Source organism: Ambystoma mexicanum, chromosome 2p (assembly GCF_040938575.1).
Source record: "Ambystoma mexicanum isolate Mex_15411 chromosome 2p, UKY_AmexF1_1, whole genome shotgun sequence".
NCBI classification, from domain to species: domain Eukaryota; kingdom Metazoa; phylum Chordata; class Amphibia; order Caudata; family Ambystomatidae; genus Ambystoma; species Ambystoma mexicanum.
Window position 1 is genome coordinate 897,644,457 of NC_090923.1, and position 26,450 is coordinate 897,670,906.

Sequence of the window (26,450 nt, forward strand, 5' to 3'; positions counted from 1 at the left end):
CTGGCAGGATGTGGGCTGGGTCCGTCGGACTCCAATCCACAAACTGGTTTCAGTGTGCGAGTGGTATGCATGAATGTTCCCGCCAGTGGTCCCGATTGGACCACTGCTGGGGTGTGTGGGTTAGTCCAGCTAGTGCGTTTCAGCTCTTACCTGGCTTTTAAGATAATGAGGACCCCTGCACCCATTCTTCAAAGATTTTGGAGAAACCTGAAGGAGCCAAGTATCCTGTCCAGCTGTGAGACCCACAAAGAAACCAGAGACCTGACTGAAGGAGGCCTGGCAACCAACCTTTGCTGCTGTCCTGGACTTACTCTGATCTTCAGTAGTCCTGCAAAGGCGCTATAACCCTTGGAGTGGAGGGACCATCCATTCTCAACGTCTGCCCGGTGCCCTCCCAAAGGAAGCGCCCTGGAACCATCCGGTGGCTGACCAGCTTTGTTTTTGGGCTACCATGCTGCATGTCACTGTGCCGAGTTCCGGCCTGAAACTTGGAGGATCCTCAGCTGGCTCTACGAAACTAACTCCTGCAATGTTTTGGTGTCCTAGTATCAAGGGGACCTGAGATAGGAGGGAAAAATCAGACAGCTGCTGAGTTCCTTTGCGTCGCCGTTTGCAGTGACCACTGTCTGAAAATTGCTTCCCTGAGCTGGGTCCAGTCATGAGAGGGGTGCTACATCGGGTTTTTCTGCATTTTTTGACCAAGGACTGCGTCTTTCGGCGCGAAAAGCAACATTGGGCACTTCCTTTGTTCTGCCAATTCTGGGGAAGAATCGGAGTATGGGGGAGAATCAGTTTTTGGGGGGGTAAGTTAGAGTTCCTCACCTACCTCTATACTCCCATTGGAAGTCAATGGGCTTATAATACAGCTTATTTCTAACACTTGGCTTTGCTATTGCTTGCTTAGCAAGACATCTGACTGTGGGGGCTACTACTTTTGGGCATTAGTCCAACTTGAACCCTAACCCCCCCAGAGACTCTACCTGCATTTTTTCCTGCATCCCAAGTTCTGTGGAACTGTAACCTTAACTAGTGGGGAAAAGGCCCCAGGCAATTTAGGGCTGGACAATTTTAGTTAGGGATCATCTGTGGTCCTTTTTGTGCATAATACCTATCTAACCTTTCGTTTGCAGGAGTTTTTGATTTGTATCATGCCCTATAACAAAGTGAATGTATATATGCATTTAGTTTGATAGTGTTATGTGAGAACTACCTGCTAGTAATCATTTATAGTGAGTTTTGGCCATAAACTATTTTCCTGTCACAGTGTAATCTGAGATTCTCATTGTGGACCCTTTACAAACTCACCCCCTCTGAATAACTACGCCTAGACTGCCCGTCACTGCTACCTAAACTGGTTCGGCTACAGCTTCCCAAAGTTGTTCCCGTCACAAAATAGGTTGGCATTCTGTACATCTGTCCACCAGGCCAGAGTTTAGAAAATCAGTCCTAACAGAAGCAGATTCCCTGCGGCCCCTGAATTACTTCATTCTAGTAGTGCACAATTCAATAGCATGCTTTCTGCCACACACCTTTGGGTTGCCATTATTCAGTCGATCTGGTCAGATTTTTTCTGCCAGCCACTTATTAAATGCAGCTCCATTTGCTCTTTATAATATTTTCAGAACATTTTTCCCCAGTGGCATAAAACATGTTCATGTTAAGTCTTTGTTTGATTCAGTGGCACTTTTATTTACATCAGTAAAATATTTGTCTTCCCGGATTTCTGAAGACAATGCTGCAAATTGCACAGGTTATACAGATTTGTAAAGTGATTGGGGAGGGGAAAATGTCCCTCCACACTCCATTCAGAGACGATAGCTCAATGTGTTTGGTTAATAGGAGTTATACCACACCCGCCATTTGCATGATCTCCAGGTGCAGTGGTGGATCTGAAAAAGAGGGGGAGGTTTGTTTGTGGGAGCAGAAGGAGAGCGTATTTGCAATGCTGGTGTTAGTTCCGTTCGGAAAAACTGCTCAAGTGTTTGCTTCTAGGTGGTGTTGGTTAGTGGGCGTGCCCAGCGTTTGCATCCATATGGGAAGCAACGTGTGCCCATGGCGAGATGCATTGGCTGTGTGGGTTGCTGGAGGAGGCATGGAGTTCTGTTTGAAGTGAGGGGCAGGGCGTGTTTGCATGTGGCATAGATTGTTTGCATGTGGTACGAATGTAGGGTTTTGGAATGGGCAAGTGATGAAAAAAGTACAATCCTCATTGATTCAGGCTAAGTCGCAAATTCAGGGGTAGCTTTTTGGGTAACTGAAACCCAGTGTGTCGTAGTCCGCTATGTTTTTTTCTGTTTGACAATGGTATATTGCTTACAAGCTAGGTCGACAATTTAAACAGCCATGTGTTTATTGCTTTCCTGAAGGTCAAATGTCTCCATTGTGCGTATTCCCTTGGGGCACAGGAGTGGGAGGGTTTCAGGGTTTCATTGCAATGGTACATTTCATTTTCAAATAACAGTTGGGTTCAAGACATCATTGCTATACTTCAGGGTTCGGTTTGCAGATTTTCTTCCAAGAATTCTGCTCCTTGCTCTGTGGTGAGCTATTTGAAATGGAACTTTTTCAGACTGTTAGCCAATGTAGTGATTGTAATGCTGGTGTGACCTGTCCTCTCTTGGAGTCTTAGGACTCTTGCTGCTGCGTTCTGGGGTCATTTTTTGGGGTGGTAGTCAAGCATGCCAAGGAAGATGCCGTCGACATAGCCTATTCTTGAAATGACAAGTGAGAGATTGGCGAGTGCAGTGTGGAAGAGAGAAAAGGCAATATCCGTCCGATAGATCATAGACACTTTTCTTTACTACTGCATTTCCTCAAGGTTCCAATGTTGGTTCATTGTGCATCGGGATTATGAGATTTAACCACTTCTACTCTGGTTCCCCATTTCTGTAGGTCATGGTATGAGCAGTTGGATAGAAGGGTTGTTGGTGTAATCAGGATTTTAGTTTTATCGGTGTGGAGTTTAAGGTTGATGTTACCAAGCCATGCATTATTTGTGAGAGGCAGTGGACAAGGGGGTTGGTCTATGCTCTTGTTGGTGGCGATTTTATAGATTTGAGAGTCGTCCCCGTAGATGTACTGTGTATGCTTCACTTGATTAGAGCAGTGATATAGATGAAGAGTAGGGATGGTCCTTGTCTAACACCACACTGAAGGTATGCATGAGGTTAAGCTGAAAGGGGGTAGCCACAGGGTTTCCATTCGTTCTGGAAACTATGCATGCTCACAAAGTGGCTCGTCTAGTTGGCATGGTGCACATATGAAAAAGCTGTGCTTTAAAATTAATTTCCACACTTGGGGTACAGTATGATGTTACTTTTGCTGTAATATAAATTTCCAGTTCAGCTTTGCAAACATTTGATTATATCGCAAGTGAGAGGAGAAGGGTCTGCAGCAGAGAAGTCTCTTAACTTCCGATTGAAGAGGGTGAACAACCTCCCAATAGCTCACCTTTCTGTTCAACGGATGGAGCTGCTTAACTGCCAGTTTTCCGTTACAGGCAACGAACATGTAGTTTCAAATGTTTGGCCTGCTGTGTGCAAACAAAGAAATCAGGGAAAACAAGCAGATACATGAGTAGCATAAAACTGCTCTTAACAGTACAGAAAACTGCCCATGTTGTACAATGCCTGAAAAGTAAATGTCCCGGTTGCTACAATCCCCTCCCCACAAAACACGCACGACCCATCCCTCCGGTGACACTTTACATTTGTCTAGTAACCAGAATACTCACGTTACAGTGACACGCCTGAGCTTGGTTTACATATTTCAGGCATAAAGATTAGACTATGACAAGATGCGATAAACTAAAGCGAGCAATAAAGAAAAAAAAAAAAAAAAAAAAAAAGCACATCAATGCAAGAAATAGGAAATACTAAACAAAAATCAGTTAAACAATTATTTTATTTTTAAAAAAAACAGACACTCCAGTAATCGGCAATGAAAGTGCAGCAGAGGCTACGTGCTGGGGAAGAAGGTAGATGGAAACCTCTTGCACATGGGACACCATTCTCCAGGCTACCACTGTCCAAAGGGCAAAAACAAAGGGGAATACAAAATCTAGGATCAGTTGAATGGAAACGGCTGCGATCAGTTGCATAAGAGCAATTTTTCATCACAGAAATAGAGTTCTTTATTTGCCAGCAAGTAGAGGATTTCGTAGTACCACAATGACTGAATCGCCCCGCAAGAACATTTTGGAGATATAACGGTCCTTGTTGACAGGCTTGGACTTTTTCTTGCCTTTTCCACTCTTTGGAACTTCTGTCCACATTTCTTTTACGTTCTCAAGCACCATGTTACAGTGCCTGCAGGAGGAGGAGAAAGGATATTGGTCACTGAAAGCAGAGAATGAAATCATTGCAAAAGGATATGTTAACACTACCTACCCACTCCCCCCCACCCCCCCCTAAACACATACTCTCCAGGATCTGGCAAGCAGAAAAATCACATATCGTCCCGCAAGTATTTTTTCTAAGGAGTCTGCATAGAGAATGGCAGCTTTGGTGTAATAAAAAACGTATTAACCGAGTGTGCCTCATCTCCTCCATGCACTGAAATCATATTAAAAACATGCAATGGCAACGCCAACAGTTAGGCTTGATTTATTAGATAAGCATTTGCCAGGTTTCAACTTGGGGGAAAAGGACACAACTCAAAATTCTTAATAGAGTTAATTGGTGTCTGGAAAAATTGAAACTGCGAGGGATGCTGGATTGTGATGACTGTTGGGGTTGTGTAAATGCGGTTGGGTTCTTGGAACATATGCTGTGGAGTTGTGTGAGGGTTTCTGATTTCTGGTCTGCAGTCTGTGATGCTTGTACTCAAATTTCTGATGGGGTTCCCAACTTGGATTTCAGGGCATGGTGTTGGGTGACGATTCTGAGCTTGGTGATCTCTGCTCTTCCAACAAGAGGTGCCATTGTGGCCAAACGTTTGATACTTCGGGGTTGGAAAAGCATGACTCCACCTTTGAGGATTGGGTGGAGGAAATGCAAAAGTTGTCCAAGGGTTGAAAAATTAATTTATAAACTGAAATGCAAACTGTCTTTTTATGAAAGGATATGGGGAAATTTAATGATCTTTACTGAAAGTTTTTTCTCTCGTATATATACTGTTCTGGTTTGATAGTTTTCCGTTTGTTGTAAATGCCTATAAATTTAAAAAAAGGAAAAGAATTCTCTCAATTTAACAGCTGTTGCCAAGTAGTAACCTTTATACACGAGTGCCTATCCATACACACACAATAGCCCAAAGTGTTCGCTTAGCCAATGTGGACTCCCTTGCCAATAAAATTTAGATCGATAGATCACCTTTCAATTACTTGTAGCAGACCCTGTCCTGCAAGAAATTGTGTACTTCTGTGCTGCTGGTGAAGGGCACTCCGCTTCCACTGTACTGGAAAGGAGACATGAGCTGCTATTGGATATGTACAATTTTGCTGTGTGCAGGGATGAATGTACAGAGTAGCTGCATTTCTTTGGCAGGGGTCTCTATCAAACACACCCATCCACCCCGAAGTGCAGCCTTTAGTATGTTTGAAAACTGCATTCAGCACAGCACGGTGACCACCCGACGCCTTCACTCACTGTAACCACTCCTTTGCCACTGGCTCCTTCACGCCATCCCTTAAGCACTCCCTTGTACCCCCCCCCCCCCCCCCAATCCTAAAAAGGACTGCTGAACCTTCTGCCCGGCTAACTATCGTCCTATTTCCACCACCTCTTTCCGGGTTAAACTCCTGGAGAAGTTGGTCCTCCAACTGATCCTTGACACTGAACTTGGTTGCCTCCAAGACCATCAATCCGGATTCCGGGCATCCAGAGGCACAGAAACTGCTCTCCTGAACAACCATAAAGACATGCTCGAAATTATTGACTAGCTCTCCTGCTGTTCTCATTCTCCTCAATCTCTACTCTGCCTTTGGCATGGTCAACCATTTGTCCTCATAAAACGGTTGTGCAATACTCTCAGCATCACAGTCGGCACTGGACTGGCTGATCTTCCTCACTAACCGCCCCTTGCAGCTGGGCTCTTACTCCACCACTTCACTTTACCTTCAGTGTCCCCCAGGGCTTTATCCTTTTGTCATGGCTCTTCAATATCTATCGTGCCCCTCTTGCTCACCTGATCTGCTTCTCTCCTCATTTCCAGTGTTACGCTGATGACCCACAGCTTCCCTTCAAACTGGCCTCCATCAACTACACTTCCTTGTCCGACTGTCTGACCGCTATCCCGTTTTAATGCCAGTAAGATGGAGATGCTGCCATCAAGTTGGAGATGCTTCTTATTGGGACACCTGCGCCCTGCTTCCCCTCCTACCCTCTGGCACCCTTCCTCTGGCCCTCTACCTTCGCTTGAGGCCAAAAACCTTGGGGATCATCTTCGACTTCCCTCTTTCACCCTTCACATCTTGGACCTTGCCAAGAAGGCCCGCTTCACTGCCTTAGAGGCATTCACTTTGCTCACCTTTCCGCAGAAGCTCACGTTTCCAGAGCTCTGGTCCTCTATGGACTACTGCAACAGCCTCTTCCTCATATTTCCCCACTTTCCTCCCTGAGCCCCTTCAGCGCTAATCCAGAATAAGGCTGAAAGACTTACCCTTGGCCTCAAGAATCTCCCCAGCCCTAAAATCACTGGCTCCCAATGGCTGCAAGTGTCAAATTCAAGACCCTCTGGACCGTAAGGCTTTCTGGGCCTGGGACCACGCTATCTCCAACTTTCTCTCCCTAATACTTCCCTGCTAGAGCCCGCTGCTCCTCTGCTTATCAAACGTTTCTGGAAGCAGAGAGTGGGTAGCAGGTCCCCCGCTTCGGCTGGTGCCCTTCTTTGCAACAGCCTGCCTGCCCATCTCTGTCTTGAGCCGGACCTCCTCATGTCCCAGAAACCGTAAAACACTGCCCTTTTCCAACTCTTTCCCCCTTTTCCCTTCCCATCACCCCACTGCCGCTGAGACTGGCGGCCTGGACCTTCATGAATCCCACAGGTACCAGGCCCCTGAACAGTTGATTCCAGCACCCCCTAGCACTCACTTGCATGCCCCCCCTTCCAGGCAGTTGTGCATCCCACCTGTTGGACTCCTCCACTCAGCACTAAGCGAGAAGTTCCTCCCCTGGCAACCTCGGCACTTCACTCCTAGGCTCTCACTAAGAACTTACCTTTGCCCCCCCCGCATTTCTCTTCACAATACTTGTACATTCGAATGTCACATGGCCTAGTATGACCACAATTGTACATGGTCTGTCTTACATTATGTATTTTGCCTCCCCACTTTGTCATCCGGTTGAGGTTACAACAAGAGAAAATCTGAGGTTTGGTGCTGGTTGAGTATTTTTTTTCTCTTTTCAATGTCGGTAGTGGTCTGCACGAAGGAGAGTGCACCAGAGTTTGTTTAATAGGAAGGAGTAGGCACATTCTCTTTGGCGAGTCCGGTTGAACCACGCCACAATTACTAGCACATAGTTGCCGAATCAATGTTTGGGAGCATGTGAATTTCCTTGTGATTGATTCTGGGTGCCTGCCATAGAAGGTACTACACAGATTTTTGAAGCGAGTCCTCCGTTTCATCAGGAGCCAGTGAAGTGTTGCAGGGATGGGGTTATATTTGCAGTATCAGAAGCAGTCTGGCTGCTGTATTCTGCATGCTTTATAGCACGTCAAGTGGTTATTCAGTAGATATTGTAGGTGGCCATGGTTAAGGATATTAGTTAATGCAATCTTGAGAGTGCTAGGGCAAGGACAGTCATGGTTCAGCGAGTGGAGGCCAGGTTTTATTATTCGGAGCTGGAATAAACTCCGTAAAAAAGCTTGGATATGTGGTTCCAGTGTTAAGTCACGGGATAAAATTCCATCGCAGGAGAAATGTTACTGCAAATATATGTGGAGGGTAGGGGTATTAAGGTAGAGGGGGTTGAGGCACACATTTGCGGAAAAATGTCCTACAAAAATAAATACAAAACGACAGATTCTCCATTGGAAAAAAAAGGGGGGGGAAATACAGGAAATCATAGGTCGCAAGTCCCATTTCTGCATCCTATGTGTGTGGGGTTGCAAACGTTTTTTGGATGGGTGTCCACACCTACCAGGTAAGGGGAGATATCCAGTCCAATTGTTGAATAATTTGTGAACGTGACAATTTGATAATAGTCAGTGTAGTTTAAGCATGCGAGACCCAAGTTGTTTGTGAGTTTTAGGAACTGGGTCATGTAAATGCTGAACAGGAGAGGTGAGACTGGATCTGCAGGGTAATGTGCAGGTCAGCTTGCTGTGACAGCCTGAAAGGGGTCGTGTAATTTCTGCTCTTCGGGAAGGAGGCGACCCAGTATATACTGTTTCTCCAGAGGATCTGGAGAGCAAGGAAGAAGTGTCAAGTACCACTAACCTCATGATTCAATTCAGATTGCGCAGGTGCGGAGAACACCTATGCCTAACCATTCTTTATTCTTGAAATGTCCCATTTTTTGTTGGATGCATTTCTCAATGAGTTAGGCATTGAATGGTGCACTGGAGATTGGTCTGTAGTTTGCGGATTTATTTGGGTCAGAAGATTGCGAGCATTTAATGTGGCGCGGAAGATGTGGGCGAAGGGATGAAAATCCGTCAGTGGTGGGGTAGACGGTTTCCTCGTTGCAGTTTCCCTTGATGGGAATGCTAGAGTTGGTCCTTTTCTGCCCAGGTGGACTCTGGATTTTAATAATTTTGTTGCTGAAGAGTGTTCTAGTGTAGTTGCAGAGTTCTTGGGATGTTTGTGCCGAGTTGATGCCTGCAAATGGTTTTGAATCTGTAGACATCCATCTGACCGCGTTGTGCATCTGGTGTGCGTAGTGGGCTTTTTATTTTGCTTTGTTTCGGCTCTCTAAAATCAAGCCAATTTATGGAAGGCCACATTTTCTGCTGGAAGAGACCTGCGTGCCAGTTTAGGTAGGATGCACTGGCCAGGGATGCGATATGATATGACATTTGTAACGCGCCTATACACAAGTGTTTCAAGGCGCGATGAGGCAGGGGGTGGGGGGGGAACAAGGGGATAAACGATCCTACTAGGCCAGGTGTCATTCAGATCGCGCAAGTGCAAGGGTGGGGAGACTGGGAAAAGTGCAAGGGGAGAGGGGAAGTGCAGTACATGGTTAGTGGAATACAAGATAAATAATAGGGCCAGCTGGTGGCAAGTGCAAGGTAAGTGCCGGGAGAAGGGGCTGTAGGACACAAGACAGTCCTGTAGTGCAGGTAGGCAGTGCAGGGAAGAGTGGCAGGGCCAAGGACCGAGATCGGTGAGTGGCCAGTTTAGCGTGAAGTGTGACATGTTTGATGTCTGTTTGGAGGGTTGACTGCCATGCGCGAGTAGCTTGGGATGCATATGGCATTTTGTGGTGTTGAGACGTTTAGGGTGGAAGGTTAGTGGGGGGTCCGGTGGGCAATTTGGAGCATCGATTAGTTGTAGCCAATTTGATGCGTCAGTTGGGGTGCCTTTGGGATAAGGTGCTTTATCTCTGGCACTGGATTGTGTGCAGCTATTAGAGTGGGGGATACAAAGAGGAGTGAAGACAAAACATGCAGAGGTGGGCGCAAAACAGGGAGAATAGATCCTGGGGAGAGTTTGGATTAGGCAATTCCAGAGAGGGCAATATCAGTGGGGTCAATAAAAACAAATTTGGCATGCTAAAAAACAACGTTGGCATGCTACAGGGTGATGGTGTGATATCGTTGGGCCAGTCACAGGGGAAACGAGGAGCGAAACACAGTGTGGTAACATTTAATCTAGAGAAAATCAGGCAGCAAAAACAGTGAAGCTCCAATTACTCTACAACAACCAGGGAGCAAAATTGAAGAGGGGCGAGAACATCCACAATGAAGCCATTGTACCGGCATGCGAGTTCATTATTCCCATTGTGATTAAGTGCAGGAGACGGGTCCAGATCCAAGTGTTTATTTAAACACACCCGTGCCCCCAATAAATCAATCTTGGGAAATCAGAAATGTGCTATTAATCACAACAAGAGACATTTTTATGCCTACTTAATCCTTGGGCATTTCATTTGCCACTGCGGTTGCTCGCTCGGCGGAAGCCTTAGCAATAGCTGAAATTTAGCTAGCCACACCTGAACCAGACATTTCACATACCTAACCGCTGCCTCAAGCCCAGCTTCACTTGCTGAGCCTGCCCAGCTAGTCAGTCGAGGTGCCCCGTTTGAAGAGCAGATGCCAATTGAGCCTCAGACCCTTGCCACATCAAGGTACTTGGACAAATCGCCTGCTACTGTGAAGTTGCAAGCAAAGCAGTTTGTCGCCGACAAGCCTTCCATGGGATTACGGTAGTGAACTTTAGGCCTCATTACATTCCCTTCCCAGCACCGCTAAGATATCGTATCAAAGCCACAAAATGTGCACTGGACCACCATCTATGGCAGGGTTCGTAATTGCCGGCAGATCTTTTGCTCCAATAAATATCTTAGAGGAGTCTACTTGGCGTGATAACAGCTACATTTGGCTCCCCAAGCCAACAGGTGCCATACAAATATAGCGATCTGATATTAACTATGTGTCTGGGAATGTACATTAACTTTGCAATAATAAACATGCAAAGCATGAGAGGTCATATGTACTGGACATGACTATAGTTTTATCTCCTTGGGAAGTGACGTTTGTTCCATATTGCATTAGCACCTCCTGCAGGAGCAGCGGAAAGAAAGAACGCAAGCAAGGTTGCATCACAGAAAAAGGGGTGGCAGCAGAGGAATGAGAGACAGAAACCGATTAATGTAGTAGCAGAAGTAGTGGCAGAGTTATGAAGGTGCAGCAAAGCTAGGTCAAGATTAAATGAGGAAGAATGACGACCTAAAAGGAAATAAAAGGAAAGCAATTTAAAGACAAAGTAAAAATGACGACATGTAAAGCAACTTGGCAAGAGTTGGGATTCAACAGAAAAAGGCAAGAGTACAAGACATAGCAACAGCAAAAGAAGGGATGCTAGGAATGCGTATTGCTCGATGCAGGTCACACTGAAGAAAAAGAAAAGCTCCACAACCTTTCAGGCACTCCATTCATGAGGCTGAACTCTTAATAGCTCCTGGGTCATAATGCATATTTAAATCTTGGCCAGAGGAAAATCCTAGTACTCCGTAGTTTCCAGCTCCATAAATTACACTCCTATCAAAAGCGATTCCTACTCCCGGTTCACTTTGCCAACCCACTAGCCCTACCTTCATACAATCCTACACTTCCGCCCAACCACCATCTCTGCACTATTTCCCTTTTCCCACCCTTACTGCCCCACTCCCAGCTACCCTCAACTTAATTCACCACTAGCTACTGCTACCTGTTCTCACCAATGCCCAGTAATTCCCTTGCTTACCTCCCTCTTTCCACCTTCCAGTATCTGCACTGGTCAGTTCCACTGCGTCTCCCATTCGGCATCCCAAGCACGCAGAACCCTACTTCCACCCTCACTGCAGCTCCCCAACAGACTGGTCCCACCTGCCGCCGCTTCTGCCTTTGCCGCCACCTGCTTTTCATCCCACTATTTGACCTCTCCACCACCTGCTTAACTAGGGAACCCACCGACAACGAACGCCATATCTCCATCTTAAGATGCTTTGTTTCACTTGATGCCATTCCTTGCCCTGCATATTAAGGCAACGCCTTAATCTATATGCATTGTTGCCATTGACAAACATCTGTGCGGCAATGCCCACTGATAGGATGCTGTTCCAATAGGAAGCCCCGCCTCAACCTGAGGCCTAAAACTTTGGGCTTAATTGTATGCCATGTTATAACTCATGACTAAAATCCCTTCAAGTGATCAGGCGCTCGAGAGCACGATAAAGATGGCCGCCTCTCTGTGAGGCTCCAGAGATGGCGAGAAGATTAACCCTCATTGTGGCAATCCCCGCTCTTTCTGAAGATTGCCTGGCGATCCCATGGGCTTCAGTAGCCCCCGGGAAGTGATCAAGTGGAACTGGGCATGGGTTGGCCTCTAGGGGCAGAGATCCAGCTGGGGTGTGTAGCCCACAATGCTCCCCAAGTGCACAGTGTGTGCAGAGAATGGGTTTAACAGAATGTTTTGTAGGCTGAAACCTCCTGGCGGAGAGGTTGCCCGGGTCGATGGGCACATTTGCCAGGGCGCAGCAGCGGATGATTGCACTTTCTGCTGCCTGGGCAATGCCCTGATCGGCGCATGAGACAGCACTGAACGAGGGACCTGCTGGATGACTATGCATGCAGCCTGCATTGAGGAACTGCATTGGGGCAGTGGGATGCGTTGGCACGGAGGGTTTGACACGCGTGTTTGCCTGTGGAGCTGTGGTTCTTAGCAGGGTGCTGCTGACAGCGCTTGAATGGTTCCCACCCCACATGTAGGCACAGCTCGTGTTTGTTGGAGTGGAAGGAGAAGTAGTGGGAGAAACATACGGCTGCCTTTTTGGGGACTTGTGCCTCTGAGGCCCTTTTCACAACCCACGTGTGGCAGATTTGGCTCTTGGAGGTGCAAAAAGGGAGCATCTGTTTCTGGTGAGACTGCCTGGACAAAGTGCAGTGGCGTTCGCTTAATCCAGCTAGTGTGTGCATGATGCTATGGGCTCTAAAGCGGTGACAAAGGTACAGTATAGTATAGTCGTGTCGCAGCCCTTCATCTACATTTTACTGGACAAACTGCTACAAGGTTTGTTAGTTTTATTACCAGACACAGTATATATGTAAAATATGAGAGAGCCAAGTTTCCAAGGTTGCCTGGCAGGAAATTACATATATGTAAATTAGAATGAGCCAATATACAGAGATCTGTCGTAACGATTAAGTCATGGTAATGGTAGGAGTAGACTGAGGAGTGGACTGTAAAGTTTAAGTTTTATCGAGTATCCATGTGAGAACGTGTATTCTAAATCTGTCAAATGCTTGGATACTTTTGAATGTTTTGTGGGGTGTGTTCCATAGCTCAGCAGCTAGTACCGGGAAACTGTCGCCGCCAGCTTTTTTAAAGTTAAATCTGGGCACGACCAGACAAGGTATGTTGGAAGACCCGGCGAATCTGTTGGGCACTTTCCAAGTTAATTTGTCTGAGATAAGGGGGGGGGGGGGGGCTGCTGGTTGAATGCCTTGTGACTGAGGCAAAGAGTTTTTAAGTCAATCTTTTCTTGTATAGATAGCCACTTGTGTTGCTTTCTAGTTGCCGTTATGGGCTCTCGCATGGAGATGTTTAATGCTGCTCCAAGTGCATTATTTTGCATAATCTGCAGTTTGTTAATAATGGATTTATTGGCACCTCGGTAAAGATTTACAATAATCCAATTTGGATTGTATGAGCGCTCTGGCTAGTGTGAGGAAACTGGTGGGAGGTACGGGTCTGCAGGCCCTAATCAGCTTGCCAGTGTAGGCCGTGGCAGACGAGGTCCCGCTTACTTGTTTGATTAGGTTGTAGTTGGCATCACAGTAAAAACCTAATATTTTTACATTTTTGGCTATGGGTAGGTTATTCCCATCGATGAGGATACTTGTGTAGTTAGGACTAAGTTTGAGAAGATGGTTAGGTGAGCCGACTAGAAGTAACTCAGTCTTGTAATCATTCAGGCAGAGACTGTGTGTGGCCATCCATGCCTGATTGATGGTGTAGACTTTGTTAATTCAGGTGACATCTATATCATAGATTCCGGTTAGAGGTAGGAGTATCTGGGTGTCCTCTGAATAATTAGCGTAGGTGACACCCAGGCTGTCCAGCTTGTCGAATAGTGGCTTTGTAAGATTATACAAAGTGGGTGAGATGCATGATCCTTGCGGGACCCCACAAGTGATAGGAATAGGATCAGCAGCCGCCGAGGGAGAGAACATGCGCATGTTTATATTAGCAAGGAAAGATTGGATACACATGACTGCAGACCTAGAGAAATGAGCTGCCGATAGGATCCATTAAGTGTGAAAGTGGCCCAACTGGAGACAAGAACTGTACCTCTACAACAGAAAACGAATGTACTGGACCAACAGTGTGCCAAAACGTTGGCCTTGGTTCAACAAACGAGGCAAGACGTGGAGGGACTGATGGGTAACCCGGCAATGGAGAACAGATTAGAATACCTGGAGAATGTGGCGCGGACTACAGCTGTAGATTATTTGTCTCCTTACTGGTGCGGCAGGAGACGATCCCATTCGCTTTGTTACAAGCCGAATCCCTGAACTGCTAGACATTGCGGAGGACCCTACGTGCAGACAAAAGTTACAAAAAAGGCCTCCACTCCAACACATCGCTCAACTCGATTGGCCCAACACAATTGCCATGGTTAGTGACGCGCGTGGCAAAGACAGGATTCTGAAGCCAGCAGCGGTAAAAAATTCTGGAGTTCCCGGAACACGGGATTCACATCTTCCGTGATTTTGATTCGGTGAGCGAAAAGAAAGAGGCTCAATACCATAAAGTCGTCCTTTTTGGAATGTGGGGTTGCTTTCCTGTAATGAGAAAATACATCTTTTTTTTATTCTGAGTGCACAGAGAAGCTGTTGACAATTCCCGAGAATACAACGTCATGTCAGGATAAAGGCTGAGGTGTATTGGTCCCTGGGAGGCTTCCCATATATTATGCTGAGGCACAAGGGCATGCCCTCTCTTGCGTGATGTGTACCATCGCCTGACTATTTCCTCGGTGGTTGTAGGTGTCGGACAATGTTTTGATTAAGTGCGGATGTGTGCTATGGCTCCTGGCTCCTCTGGAAACGTTAACGCTGCCGCCACGGATATACAACTGTTATGGATGGGTCATGAGTTTTCTAGACATCTATTGCAATCTTGAAGGCATTTCTTCCCTTTTTGAATGAGGACTACCAGGGTGATCCAATGAGAAGATGGGGTGGGATGCAACATTGTTTACGTGAGGCGTGGGCCACCCAAGTGGATGGTTCGCCAACAGTCATTGTTTTTTGTTATACGTTAAACTGCAACACACACATTTTTAAAAACAATCCCTACAAGTATGCCTGCAAAACCCCACCTGCAAATATAGTAAAGTGTAACCAGTCTTGCTTACTGTTCAGAGAAGACATGCACACTCCTAAGCACATTACTATGTCGGGTATCCTAAAAGCTAAACTAACACTTCTGTAACAATATGTAGCATAACTACTGAAGCACCCTCAGCAAGGCGCTAGGTATACAAAACTGAGCTACGAAGAGAGGCACTGCAGTACGTAAACTACAGTAAATGCTACTGGGCCTCAGTATGCCAAGCCTAATATGTGGCTTTGAGCCCGAGGTAAATATTTTAGTGTTCTTTAAGAGCTTCTGCTTACCTGTCAAAAGCCTTCACTCGGCCAAGCAGCTTCTTGTTATTGCGACAATTGATCAGAATCTGTGTGTTGTTCTTGACAGATTGGGTGAGTACCGAGAGTGGTCCGGTGTTGAATTCTTCCTCCTCTCGCTTCTGCAGCTCATCTGGCGTCATCTCACTTTTGGGCTTGTTTAGGAGACTCCTACAGTAATCAAAGTTTGTAAAAGAAGAACATTTAGAAAACCTGCCAAGTGTGTCACTGAAGAGCTAACATACAGACAGGGACATATATGCACGTAAGCAGCCCCCCCCCACACAACACAGTGCCACTAGTCAATGTGATATATATGCGTTTACTAGGTGAAAAAGTACAAATTGAGGGTTGTTTGGGTTAGAACGGTGGGCGATATGAACATCCAATAAATTGTAGGGGCAATAAGATACATATATTTAAGCGGAGGGCATTAGCAGATAGAGGTTGAGATATTGCTGGGAGAAGAAAGTGGTTTATTGGATATGCATGGCACCGGTTGGTATGAAGTGATTTTAACGAATATGAGACAGCAAATGTTTTAAAACTATATATAATAATAATATTAATGTCTTTATTCTGGTTTAATTCAGTCAAGAACTACACAAAATAAAGTGAACATACAATCAACCAATCGGTAATCATAATTACAATTCGTACATTTGAACAAAAAAATGCATACTTTAAAATTCAAATTTGAATTTCAAGTTTGCTCCTGGTTTCACTAAGAAGCCGAACTATGGCCCAAATCATCAAATACATTAAAAGATTCACAGTATGTAAAACACTCATGAGGTCATCATACATCTAGGATCTCATAGAAATCCTACTCATGAGGATCCACAGAATCCAGAGCACAACAGGATCATTTCTAACCAATCTCCAGCCAGAGGCAATAATTATCCCATTCCGAACTTCATCTCTCACCACTTGTATCACCCCACACTCGCGACCTATCAAATCCAGGGCTATAAGCATGCCTCCCATCCCGACTGCAGGCATAGTAATTCTAAATTGCCCCAGGACCAATAGGATGGTTGCGCCTGGAGTGAACCCCCTCAATCAACCAGCAGGGTTTGCACGTGCAGCCATGCACGATGTAAGGCAATTTGTGCAGAAATAGTGTCTGCGTTTAAGCAGTAAACCCAAAAGGTACCTGCTAAAATTATTTCATAGCTATTTAACATACCCCTGAAATTGCATATGAACAGGGTCCCGATTTAACACACTGCATGAGAACATGGCTGATGGTGCCCGGATTATCCTTTAGGCCGCATATGCAGCAATAACTGTTCTTGCGTGCAGGCCCAATCGAGGACCCATCCGTATCGGCAGTTGATTGGCGCGTAATTTCAGCATGAAGAGACTTATAGCCAGGTCAGGGCAAAGGAGCAGATATTGTGTTTTCCTTTATCAGTGGACCACAGGGAAACTGCTTCATAGCCCTTCACTTTAGCTAAGTGGCTATAGTTCCTGCACCAATCCCACTTATTGAATTTTCTTCCAAATTATTTTTTTTAAGGGGATGTAGGGAGTGCCTTTACTGAAGTCAGGGTACCAGCTTATCTCTGTGAAGAGCTGCTCATTTAGTAGCCCAAAGCTGGAACCCATGTACACTTATTCCCGCATTGTGGTTCTTGCCTACTGCTGCTAATAACCCACACACTGGGCTGGAGCGAGTTTTCAAATGGAAACACCCCCGAGCCGCCATTCCACTTAAAGATGTGAGGCCTGATTCAAGGTGCAGGTATTCCATGACCCAGTATGGCATACCCAAAAAGACCCTCTAGTCTGTTTAACCAAGAAAAGTCTTGCATAACAAGCTCTTCAAGGCCATACAGCAAAGAAGGGACAACATTGCTTGTACAACAAAATATTCCCGGCTAAAGAGAATCCTCTGACCTCTAAAGAGCTTGCGCGCCGCTGTTTAGCTCTTCTGATTGCATTGTTAAATAGAAGACTAGTCCGCACAGGCGCAGATTTCTAGGCCCAAATAAGGGTAGGATGGTACATAGTCGATAGATCACTACGGAAAGGGTAAATGGTAGGATGGATACTGTGACCAGCATAACGCTGGTCTTCAAGATTATTCGTGAGTCCTAGTGGATGAGCGTAGTTAAGACAGCTCTTGAGAAGAATCTTCATACCTTTGTAGGTACGGTCAAACAGGACCAAATCATCGGCGTACAACATGTCCACTACAGGCAGATCTATCCTGGGGGGCAATTGGCCTTCTCAAGCAGGCGGGGGAGAAGATCTGCTATAGAGGGGCCACAACTTTGACTCCCATATTAATAACAGGGACCCCCCCCACCCCCGTTATCCAGCCGTACTTTGGCGCAGTTGTTACATTGCAAGAGAACCAGAAAATGCGCAAGCCAGTCAGGGCAATTTAAGGCCTTGAGTTTTGTCCAGAGAATATCCCTGTTGACCTGATCAAATGCACTTCTAAAAGTCCAGGAAGGCGATGTACAAAGTTACATCTCTTCAACTCCGGGTGGTTTGGGTAAATTGGTCCAGGACTCATTGATATTATGCAAAGTGCCCGAGCCAGGCCAAAAGCCGATCTGTGTGAGATTAGACATTGTTGTGAATTGCCTATTTCCAAAGTTCACTTAAACCAGAAAGGTAAAGATTTTTTCCGACACGTCCAGCAGTCTGGAGTAGTTAATTTTATTCTGTCTCCTTTTGTGTGGACCGGGAATAAGCACTGACTGCTGCCAAGAAGCTGGTATCGCACGAGCTCTACAGACTCGGGAGAATAGGGTCAAGAGAATCTGAGCCCATTTAACTGGTATTTCTTCAAGACTATTGGCAAGGCCATTCGGTCCCAGTGCTCTAGAGAACTTAAGGTCCACAATGTAGTCCCTCAAAATCTGATGGCTCGTGGGCAAGGGCCACGGGCCATGCAAATCCACCAGTGGGGTAACGATTTTAGAATTATAAAATGTTGCGTTAATATGCACAACCCATTCTGAACGAGATATGGGATGTATGGTCCTAACCAATCACCCCTAGCTAACGTCACGATCTTCCAGATAACGACCATCGCAGGCTATCATTGCCTGCACAAAACGCTGCCAAGCAATCCTCTGTTCCGACAAGACGTAGCATTTTGACCACGCACGAAATGCTGTCCTGACTAACCTAATGGCAGGTCGTACCATAGACACAGGGCCCAGGCTCTGTTCTTGTGCTATGAGAGCCCTGATGTTGCAAGGCATCCTGCGTTTCCCATCACGTATATTTATATCAAATGGTTTATTAGTCCTGGCATTACCAGCCATAGCGGTGTTCCGCTAGCCCATGGAGCCACAGCTCAAAAGCCTCTGGGTCCTTGCCTCTAAGGCAGCTCCGGTCGACCGCCCCCAACGGGAAGGCAGTGGCACACATCTTGGCGATCTTGTTCTGGCTACAGCTAATGTAGTTGGGAATGAGAATAGTAGTTTTGGGATCCTGTGTGGGGAGGGGGGGGGAAGAGTATCATTAAAAACACACAAAAAGCATGTCTTAGTCGTTTCTGGTTCGTTAAAATGACATGTAACCGGCACGGTAGGCAGACATACACAAGTCAAAGAGGCATGTGGCTGTGCACTTGCACATATGCTGTGGACAAACGAGGTAATTGCATACTAGCAGGCATAGCCCAAGGTTTGGTTAAAACGATCTAAAAAGCACCGATTTATGTCCCAGATAGACAGACGTTAGTATTCAACAGGCACTTTTGTTGTGTGCGGTACTTGTTTTTTCAAGGAACTGGCACAAGAAAGCTCCCGAGCGACTGCGGAGAAAAACGAAGGCTCCACGCTATCCGTTACTAACATGCAGCTGCGCATGATTTTAGCTGTTGATGTCTGTTGGTAGCAGAGGCGGGGGCTATGATGTGTTGTGGCGTAATGGTTCTGCCGACTTCCTCTGCTCTCGCAGTGCCCTGGTTCAGCTGGATGTTAAGGGCAAGAAAGCAGGATGAGGCAGTGGAAGAACGGACACCCCCCTGATGCCGCCAGCAGACAAAATAAACTTGCCATCAGTGCTGTCATACTCCGGGAGTATTGTGTACCTGGGAATTTTGTAGCATTCTCTGGAATATGAGATAACGGTTCAACCACAAATATCTTAGTTTCATAAAGAAGATTGGAGTCAAAAGTAAGAGGGCAACTATTTGTTGTGTTCCAGCAGGCAAGTAACAGCCACTACGCAGGTCATCCTACAGTCGGGTATTACTCCAAAAGACCCGACTAATTCACGTACAGCTACATTCCGTACTCAACCATTCAGAAGCAGACAATGTGCCTTCTTTCACTTTTGGTGGGTAAGGTAGTATTTATTGTTAATGCTTGGAAAACCGTACAAGTAGCTCCGCAAAATGAAAAGGCGCTCCATTAAGTGCCTACCTGGGCATTTTTTGGGAGAAAACGTGCACGAGATGTGGGTAGCAGCAAGGTTTACAGCAATAGATGGCATGTACTTGTTTTATACTGCACCAGTCAACGCCATAGTGATCTGAAAGCGGCAACGCTTGTCCAGAAAATGCTATACTATGCCCCTCACAGGGGCGAGTATCCACGCGTTGATAGTGATACAAGCACCTGGCCGTAGAATAAAACCTGCCAAACAAAGTTAAGTGGCAAAGCATATGATACGCATAACATAATTACACTATACATAAAGGATCTGGATTTAACAAACGCTTGTCGTCGCTTCTCATGCGACAGCGCATCTACCATTACATTTTCAGTCTTGGAAAGTCGGTAGGAGGCTTAAAGTGGCCCTTCAAGTGAATACACACTTCCGGATCATACATTCAAATCTCGCAAAATGAACAATTATCACAACCGCCAGAGAATTCTCTAAAAGGCGCTTCGTCTAGGGAGTAAACCCGTTATGGTGATAATACTCCCGGCGAAGGCGTAGGCGGAGCAGGGCCTCCACATCTCTTTTGTCTCACACACTTTTTTTATTTTGTAAATTACAATGGTGTAACCCGTAGGCCGGCAAGGGTGTCTGTAGTATCTTGTGTACGCTCGATCCCACCCTCTCACCGTTCCCATCCCGGTCTTACATGATTGCTTTTTGGCTTTTTTGTCCGACACCTTCCGTCCGTAACACGCCACAAATTCTTCGTCTTCGCCGCGCTGAGCTCTAAGAAGAACTTCCGCTTCCAGGTTACATCGGCTACGCACGGAACCAAAGGGGGCGGGGTTGCCTTGGAGCACACAACGCGATATTCAGTCCATCTTGAAATATGCGTGAGGGTTCCGCGGCCCCAGGTAAAGACACCGGAAAACATTTTACGTTACGGCATTTTCATTAAAATGTTGTTTTTTATTATTAGTATTGTAAATAATGTTCAAGTGTTTCATATTAAACTACTTTACTGTATATGTGTTTTTAGATGCACACTTATTGTATTACATTTTAAGGTGGATTCGCTATTTTAGTTTCAAAACAATATTGTTTTTCTGATTAAATTGCAAACCGATCGCTGTTAGGTAAGCTACCGTCTATCTGGCGCAATCTTTTAGGTCCTTCTTTCAATGCTGTAGATAGCATTAGTCTTTCCTTTATCTCCATGCCGCATTTGTAGACTGATGTCTTATCGTCAGCGACCCAATCAATATCACCCTCACGTCCTTCCGCCTCTTACACAAGTATTTTGCATAGCAGCACCAGCCTTCTATAAAACATGCACCCCCTTCCAAGCCAGCAAATGCTTATGTGCTTTCAGTTACGTGGCCTAGGGAATCCCCCCAGCATGCATGCCCAGGCCGACTCCACCTCCAGTGTAATACCGGTTCCTGCTAAGCGTGCCTTCACTTCTTGCCAAAACCGACCCACCTCAGGGCAGGCCCAAAACATGTGGAGTAGCCCAGCCTCCTCCACCCCACACCTAGGGCATTTCTGAGTCGTATGGCCACCAAACCTAGCGATCTTACTGGGGGTGAGCTATGCTCTATGTGTGACATATAGTTGGATCTGCTGAAGCCTTGCGTTCCGGGAAACTTTTTAATGATATCTTTGGGCTCTTTTCCAGAGCCCATCCGACATGGGCTCTCCCACCTCATCCTCCCAAAGTTGTCTGTTGGGTCAAGTCGTTCCCCACCTTGGATCCCAACAGCTCGTATATGCGGGAAATCTCATGCCCACTCTCTGAAATATCATATATAGCCTCCATGGTGGCATCCGGTTGTCCGGTGAGCACCTCTGTTGGCCACTTCACTCGTACTCTCTTCACAATTCTGATGTAAGTTATGTACTGCCCTTTATGCACCCCAGTATCTTCGATCAGGTTCGGGAACTCTAATGCCTCCCCTTCCAGCCATATGTTTCCCAGGGTGGCCAGGCCCACTGCTTCCCAGTACTTGCGGACCCCTTGTATCAGCTGGGGATCCTCTCCACATAGTGCTGCAAGCGGCACCTGCATAGAGTACGGAACCAGGTGTCCCGCAATCTGCCACGTTCTGTGCCATATCTCCCATCCCAGTACCAGCAGCCCCGCCATCCCCCGAGCCCTCGACTTGGACAGCCACACCACTTCTTTGTGAAAGAAGGGGAGCAGTTCCCTGCACAGCAGCCTGGTTTCTGCCGTCTCCTCGCCACACAGCCATCTTGCTACATACTGCAGCTGCTCTGCCAGATAGTATAGCTCAAAATTTGGCAGGTTGATCCCTCCCCTATCACACGAGTTCTGTAGTTTCCAGAGGGCCACCCTGTTCCTGGAGTTGCCCCAGATGAAGCTCCTACACAGGCTATGGAGGCTAGCGAAAAAGCGCCTCGGGATCCCATGCGGGATGTTAAGAAAGAAATGCAACAGTCTGGGCAAAACTACCATTTTTAGCAGAGCAGCCCTCCCCACCATAGCCAGGGGTAACCTGGACCAGAATCCCATGCTGTTCTTAATTCCTTCTACTGCTTTAACCGTGTTGCGTGCATGTTCTTCTGCCATATGGTATATGTCAATTCCGAGATATCGGAAGGACTTTGTGTGCCAGGGTAATCGGCAACACTGGCAGACTCCTGGGCAAGACAAGCTTGTATCTCCCCAGAGGGAACACGCTAGACTTTTTGGGGTTAACCGCTATGCCAGAGAGAACGGCAAATTGCTCCATCATGTCTAGAATATATTGCATGTTCTCTTCTGGGTAGCGTAAATATAACAGTATGTCGTCCGCATATAAAGAAACAAGGTGCATGCCATCCGCAGTGCCAATACCTATCTCCTCGTATTGCTGTCTCAGGTAGGTGGCCAATGGCTCCAGTGCCCATATGTATAACATGGGTGACCACGGGCAGCCCTGTCTAGTGCCTCTGCTTAGTTACCATTTGTCCGAAATTATAGCACCTGTTTTGACCCTGGCGATCGGGGAGCTGTATAACATTGTCACCCACCTGAGGTACCCCGGTCCCATTCCATAGCCCTTAAAGGTCGCGATCAACTAGGGCCTTTTCATTGGCTCGAAGGCCTTGACTGTGTCTAGTGAAACTATTGCCAGTTCACCTGGGTCATTTTTTGTCTGGTTAAGGATGTGATGCAGTCTTCTGAGATTATCAGTTATGTTCCTGACATAGCCCGTTTGGTCGGCGTGTATCAGTTTACCAATGACAGCCTTAAGCCTATTTGCCAGTACAGCAGTGAGGATTTTACTAACCTGATTGAGCATCGATAAGGGCCTGTACGACCCACAATCAGTGATAGGCTTGCCCTGCTTCAGAAGTGGGATAATCACCGCCTCTCGCAGGGTCTCTGGTAGCCTGCCTTGCTCATACGACTGGTTAAGCATGGCCAGCAGCAGGGGAAGCAACTCTTGTTCATAGGTTTTATAAAATTCACTTGGAAGTCCATCGGACCCGGGGGCCTTACAGGTGGGCAAGTAGCGAACCACTAGTTCGAGTTCTTCCATCGTCATAGGGGCATCTACGTCTGCGCGTTCTGCCTCATCTAAGGTGGGTAGGCCCATGTCCTCCAATCTTACCCGAATTTCGTGGTCTCTAGGGCCACATGGATCCTCATAAAGATGTTTATAGAATCTCAGGAACTCCTCATTCACCCCCTCCTGGGTATTCTGAGTCCACCCTCCCTTGCCCTAATTTCCCTGATCACCGTTCGCGGCGTCTCACTCTTGTATAGCCAGGCCAGCAACCTGCCCGGCTTATCTCCCCCTGCGTGCTGTCTCTCCACGTATTTCTTATAGCTTAGTTTACATAACCTGTCCCAGCAGTCCCCACTGGCCTGTTGTAATTGCCTTATCCTGTCTCTGTCCTTATCAGCGGTGCCTTCCGTACGCATCCTGCCCTCCAACTCCTCCTCAATTCCCTTCCACTCTGCTCTATGCCCCCCTGGAGCCCCCTAGACTTCGAAATGGCAACCCCCCGCAAAACCACCTTAAACGCCTCCCAAACAGTTCCCATAGAGCTTAAACTACCAGTATTTATCTCGAAGTACTCAGTGATCGCCTCTCTTAAATCCTCCCTGAATCCCGGGTCCTGCAGAGCCTCGGCTCTGAGTTTCCAAGTGGGAATCCGTGCCCTGGGAGGTTGATGCCGCCACTCCAGGACCTGGGGGGAGTGGTCCAAAAGCAGCCTAGCTTTGTATTCCGCACCTTCCATCTCTCCTGCCAACTCTGTGGAGGCGAACACATAGTCTAATCTTGTATGAAGGGCGCGTGGTGCCGTATAGTGCGAGTATTGTCTATCCACTGGATGCAACTGCCTCCAGACATCCACTAGGTCGAAGTCCCTCGGGAGGGCCTGCAGCACCTTTGCTGCTGGGGTTGGTTTGTCTATCTTACTATCCGATCTGTCAACATTAGGGTTAAGTACACAGTGAAAATCACCTCCCCAAACAATCCCACCACCCAGCAGAGGGCCGACACTACCGTACAGGGTCCTAAAGTAAGCCGCTGTGTCCTGGTTAGGGGCATATAAATTTACAATACACACTTCTCGGTTTTTCAATATTCCCTTCACAACAGTCAATCTGCCATCTGGGTCACCCGTGATCTGAAGCAGCTGAAATGGCACCTGCGGCGCCACCCAGATGATAACTCCTCTAGCATAGGCCGAGTATGTGGATCCCACCAGGCACCCCCTCCACTTCTTCTTAACCACCTCCAATTTCTCCCTAGTGAGGTGGGTCTCTTGCAATAATGCTATGTCAGTCCTCATCCTTTTCAGATACATCATCACCTTGTTACGTTTCAGATAGCTGTTGAGGCCCCTGACATTCCAGGTAACCACTGTAAGGCACCCTGGCGCCATCGCCATGATATCCCGCCTCTTAAGGGTCACATTTTGGCTCAATACCCTTTCCCTCCCATCAAACTTCCCTCCAACCCCCTTCCCAACTCCCCATCCCCCAACTTCAAACCACTGCACACCCCTCTCACCCTCCCACCTCACCCCCTTCGTCTACCCCAACCCCAACAAGTGCCCAGTTCTATCCCTGGATCTCGGGCCCCCCTGCGTTTGGTTCTGCCCTAAAAGGCCCCAGCCCAGAACCCAGCAGGGTGTCACCGAACTACCAGTGACCTAACTAAACTATTTGCTATGGGGGTGTGAGGTCATGCTCCGTATAGCTCCTATATCTATATCAAGGTTTCCAGTGCCACTGTCTCATATTTATAATTGTAGCTCTGAACACACTCCTCTGCCGGTATATGCAATGCTATATTCAAGTCCCATTGTCATGAGCTGCAGCACCTAGGGCGCTTTTCCGACGCATGTTACTTATCTCCACCTTCTGCTCCCTGGATGTCCAGTTCCTGGGGACAGCTCTGCGCATCTAACCATCCCATGGCGTCCTCTGGGGTGTCAAAAAACAAGGTTCTGCTCTTGTAGAAAACCTTCAGTTTAGCTGGAAAAAGCAGCATGTACCTATGGCCTGCATCCCGCAATCTTCTTTTCACGGACCCAAAGTTCATGCGGCTGCGCTGTACTTGCAAGGTATAATCCGGGTATGCCGTTATGTTCGCAGCACCTCTTTGTATCGTGCCGCCCTTCCGAAAGTGTTCAAGGATTTTTTTCCCGGTCCCGGTAGTTTAGGATCTTCGCTATCACCGGCCTGGGGGTGGGGGGGGATAGGGTTCCCCGGCGGTGGCTTCCTCATCAGGGCCCTGTGTGCCCTCTCTACAGCGAACCCCTAGGACAGAGCTCCCCCGGTTATCTCCTGTAATAGCATAGACTCAATGTATTCGTAGGGTTAGTTCCCTCAGCTCCTTCCGACAATGGGAATATTGTTCCTTCGGGCGCGTCCCTCCGCCTCTTCCGACCTGCTCTCCAGATTGCCCACACGTTGTACCAAGGCGTGAAGTTCAGATTTATGGGCAGCACAGGCTGCTGTGTTCGGGGCCACCTCTTTTTCGAGGTCCTCCGTGCGCTCAGCCAACAATCGTACGTCTTGCCGGAGAAGATTTACGTCCTCCTGCACCGCTCCAACTTTGAGCTCAAGTACAGCTTTCAATTCACTGATTGCCAGGCCCAGTTTGGTCTCCAAGGCCACTTTCAGGTCCGCAAGCACCTCCTGGTTGCCCATAATGTCTGGGCCCCCAGCGGGGGTCCTGTCTTTCTTCCTGGCCCCTTCTGCACCTGGTGGTGTTTTGGCAAAATCGTCCAGTGTGGGCTGCTTGCCTTTCTTTCTCATGGGTTTGTTGGACATCTTGTTGCTTCAGGGTAAAGTGAGTCGGCCCCAAAACGTACTGTCCTCTTTTAGAACGTGCTAAGTTGCCCAAAATGTCTAGGCCCGGCCTGATCATTTCAGGGGTGTCCTCCAGCGACCTCCCCTATTTCTAGAATGGACTGTGTCCTCCCACGTACCCATGTGGGTTCATTCAGCCTTCACAGGACTAAGAACCCTGCCCCAGTCGATCTAGCTCCCCGGGCTGTCTGCCTGGCGCTGGTGTGGCTCTGCGGGCTCCGGTGGCCACTCTTGCTGGTCCCCACTTTCATGGGGCAACCCCGTACACCTTCATCTGCAGTTACCTCTTGCGGCCACCTCGGGCACGTTGTCTGCGTCTCTTTGTTCCCACTTCAGGCGGCTGCAAGTCTCTGTGTTTCTGTCTAAGCCTGTCTGTGCCGCTCGGGTGGCTGGATCAGCATTCGTAAATCAATCATAGGCATGTCTTGTTCTTCGTTGTGCTATTGTGTTTACTAGCCTCCACAGGATGGTTTAGTGGAGT

The 26,450-nt window shown here is 47.3% G+C and overlaps 1 protein-coding gene across 1 annotated transcript; it reads right to left on the reverse strand.

The window, feature by feature from the left end:
• Positions 1-3,885: 3,885 nt before the first annotated feature.
• SNRPD2 (small nuclear ribonucleoprotein D2 polypeptide) lies at positions 3,886-20,456 on the reverse strand. The gene is made up of 3 exons (XM_069644599.1): positions 20,339-20,456; positions 15,268-15,447; positions 3,886-4,307 (listed from the first exon to the last, which is right to left on the reverse strand). Coding segments are annotated over exons 1-3 (357 nt in total). The 5' UTR covers positions 20,341-20,456; the 3' UTR covers positions 3,886-4,132.
• Between the last annotated feature and the right edge of the window lie 5,994 nt (positions 20,457-26,450).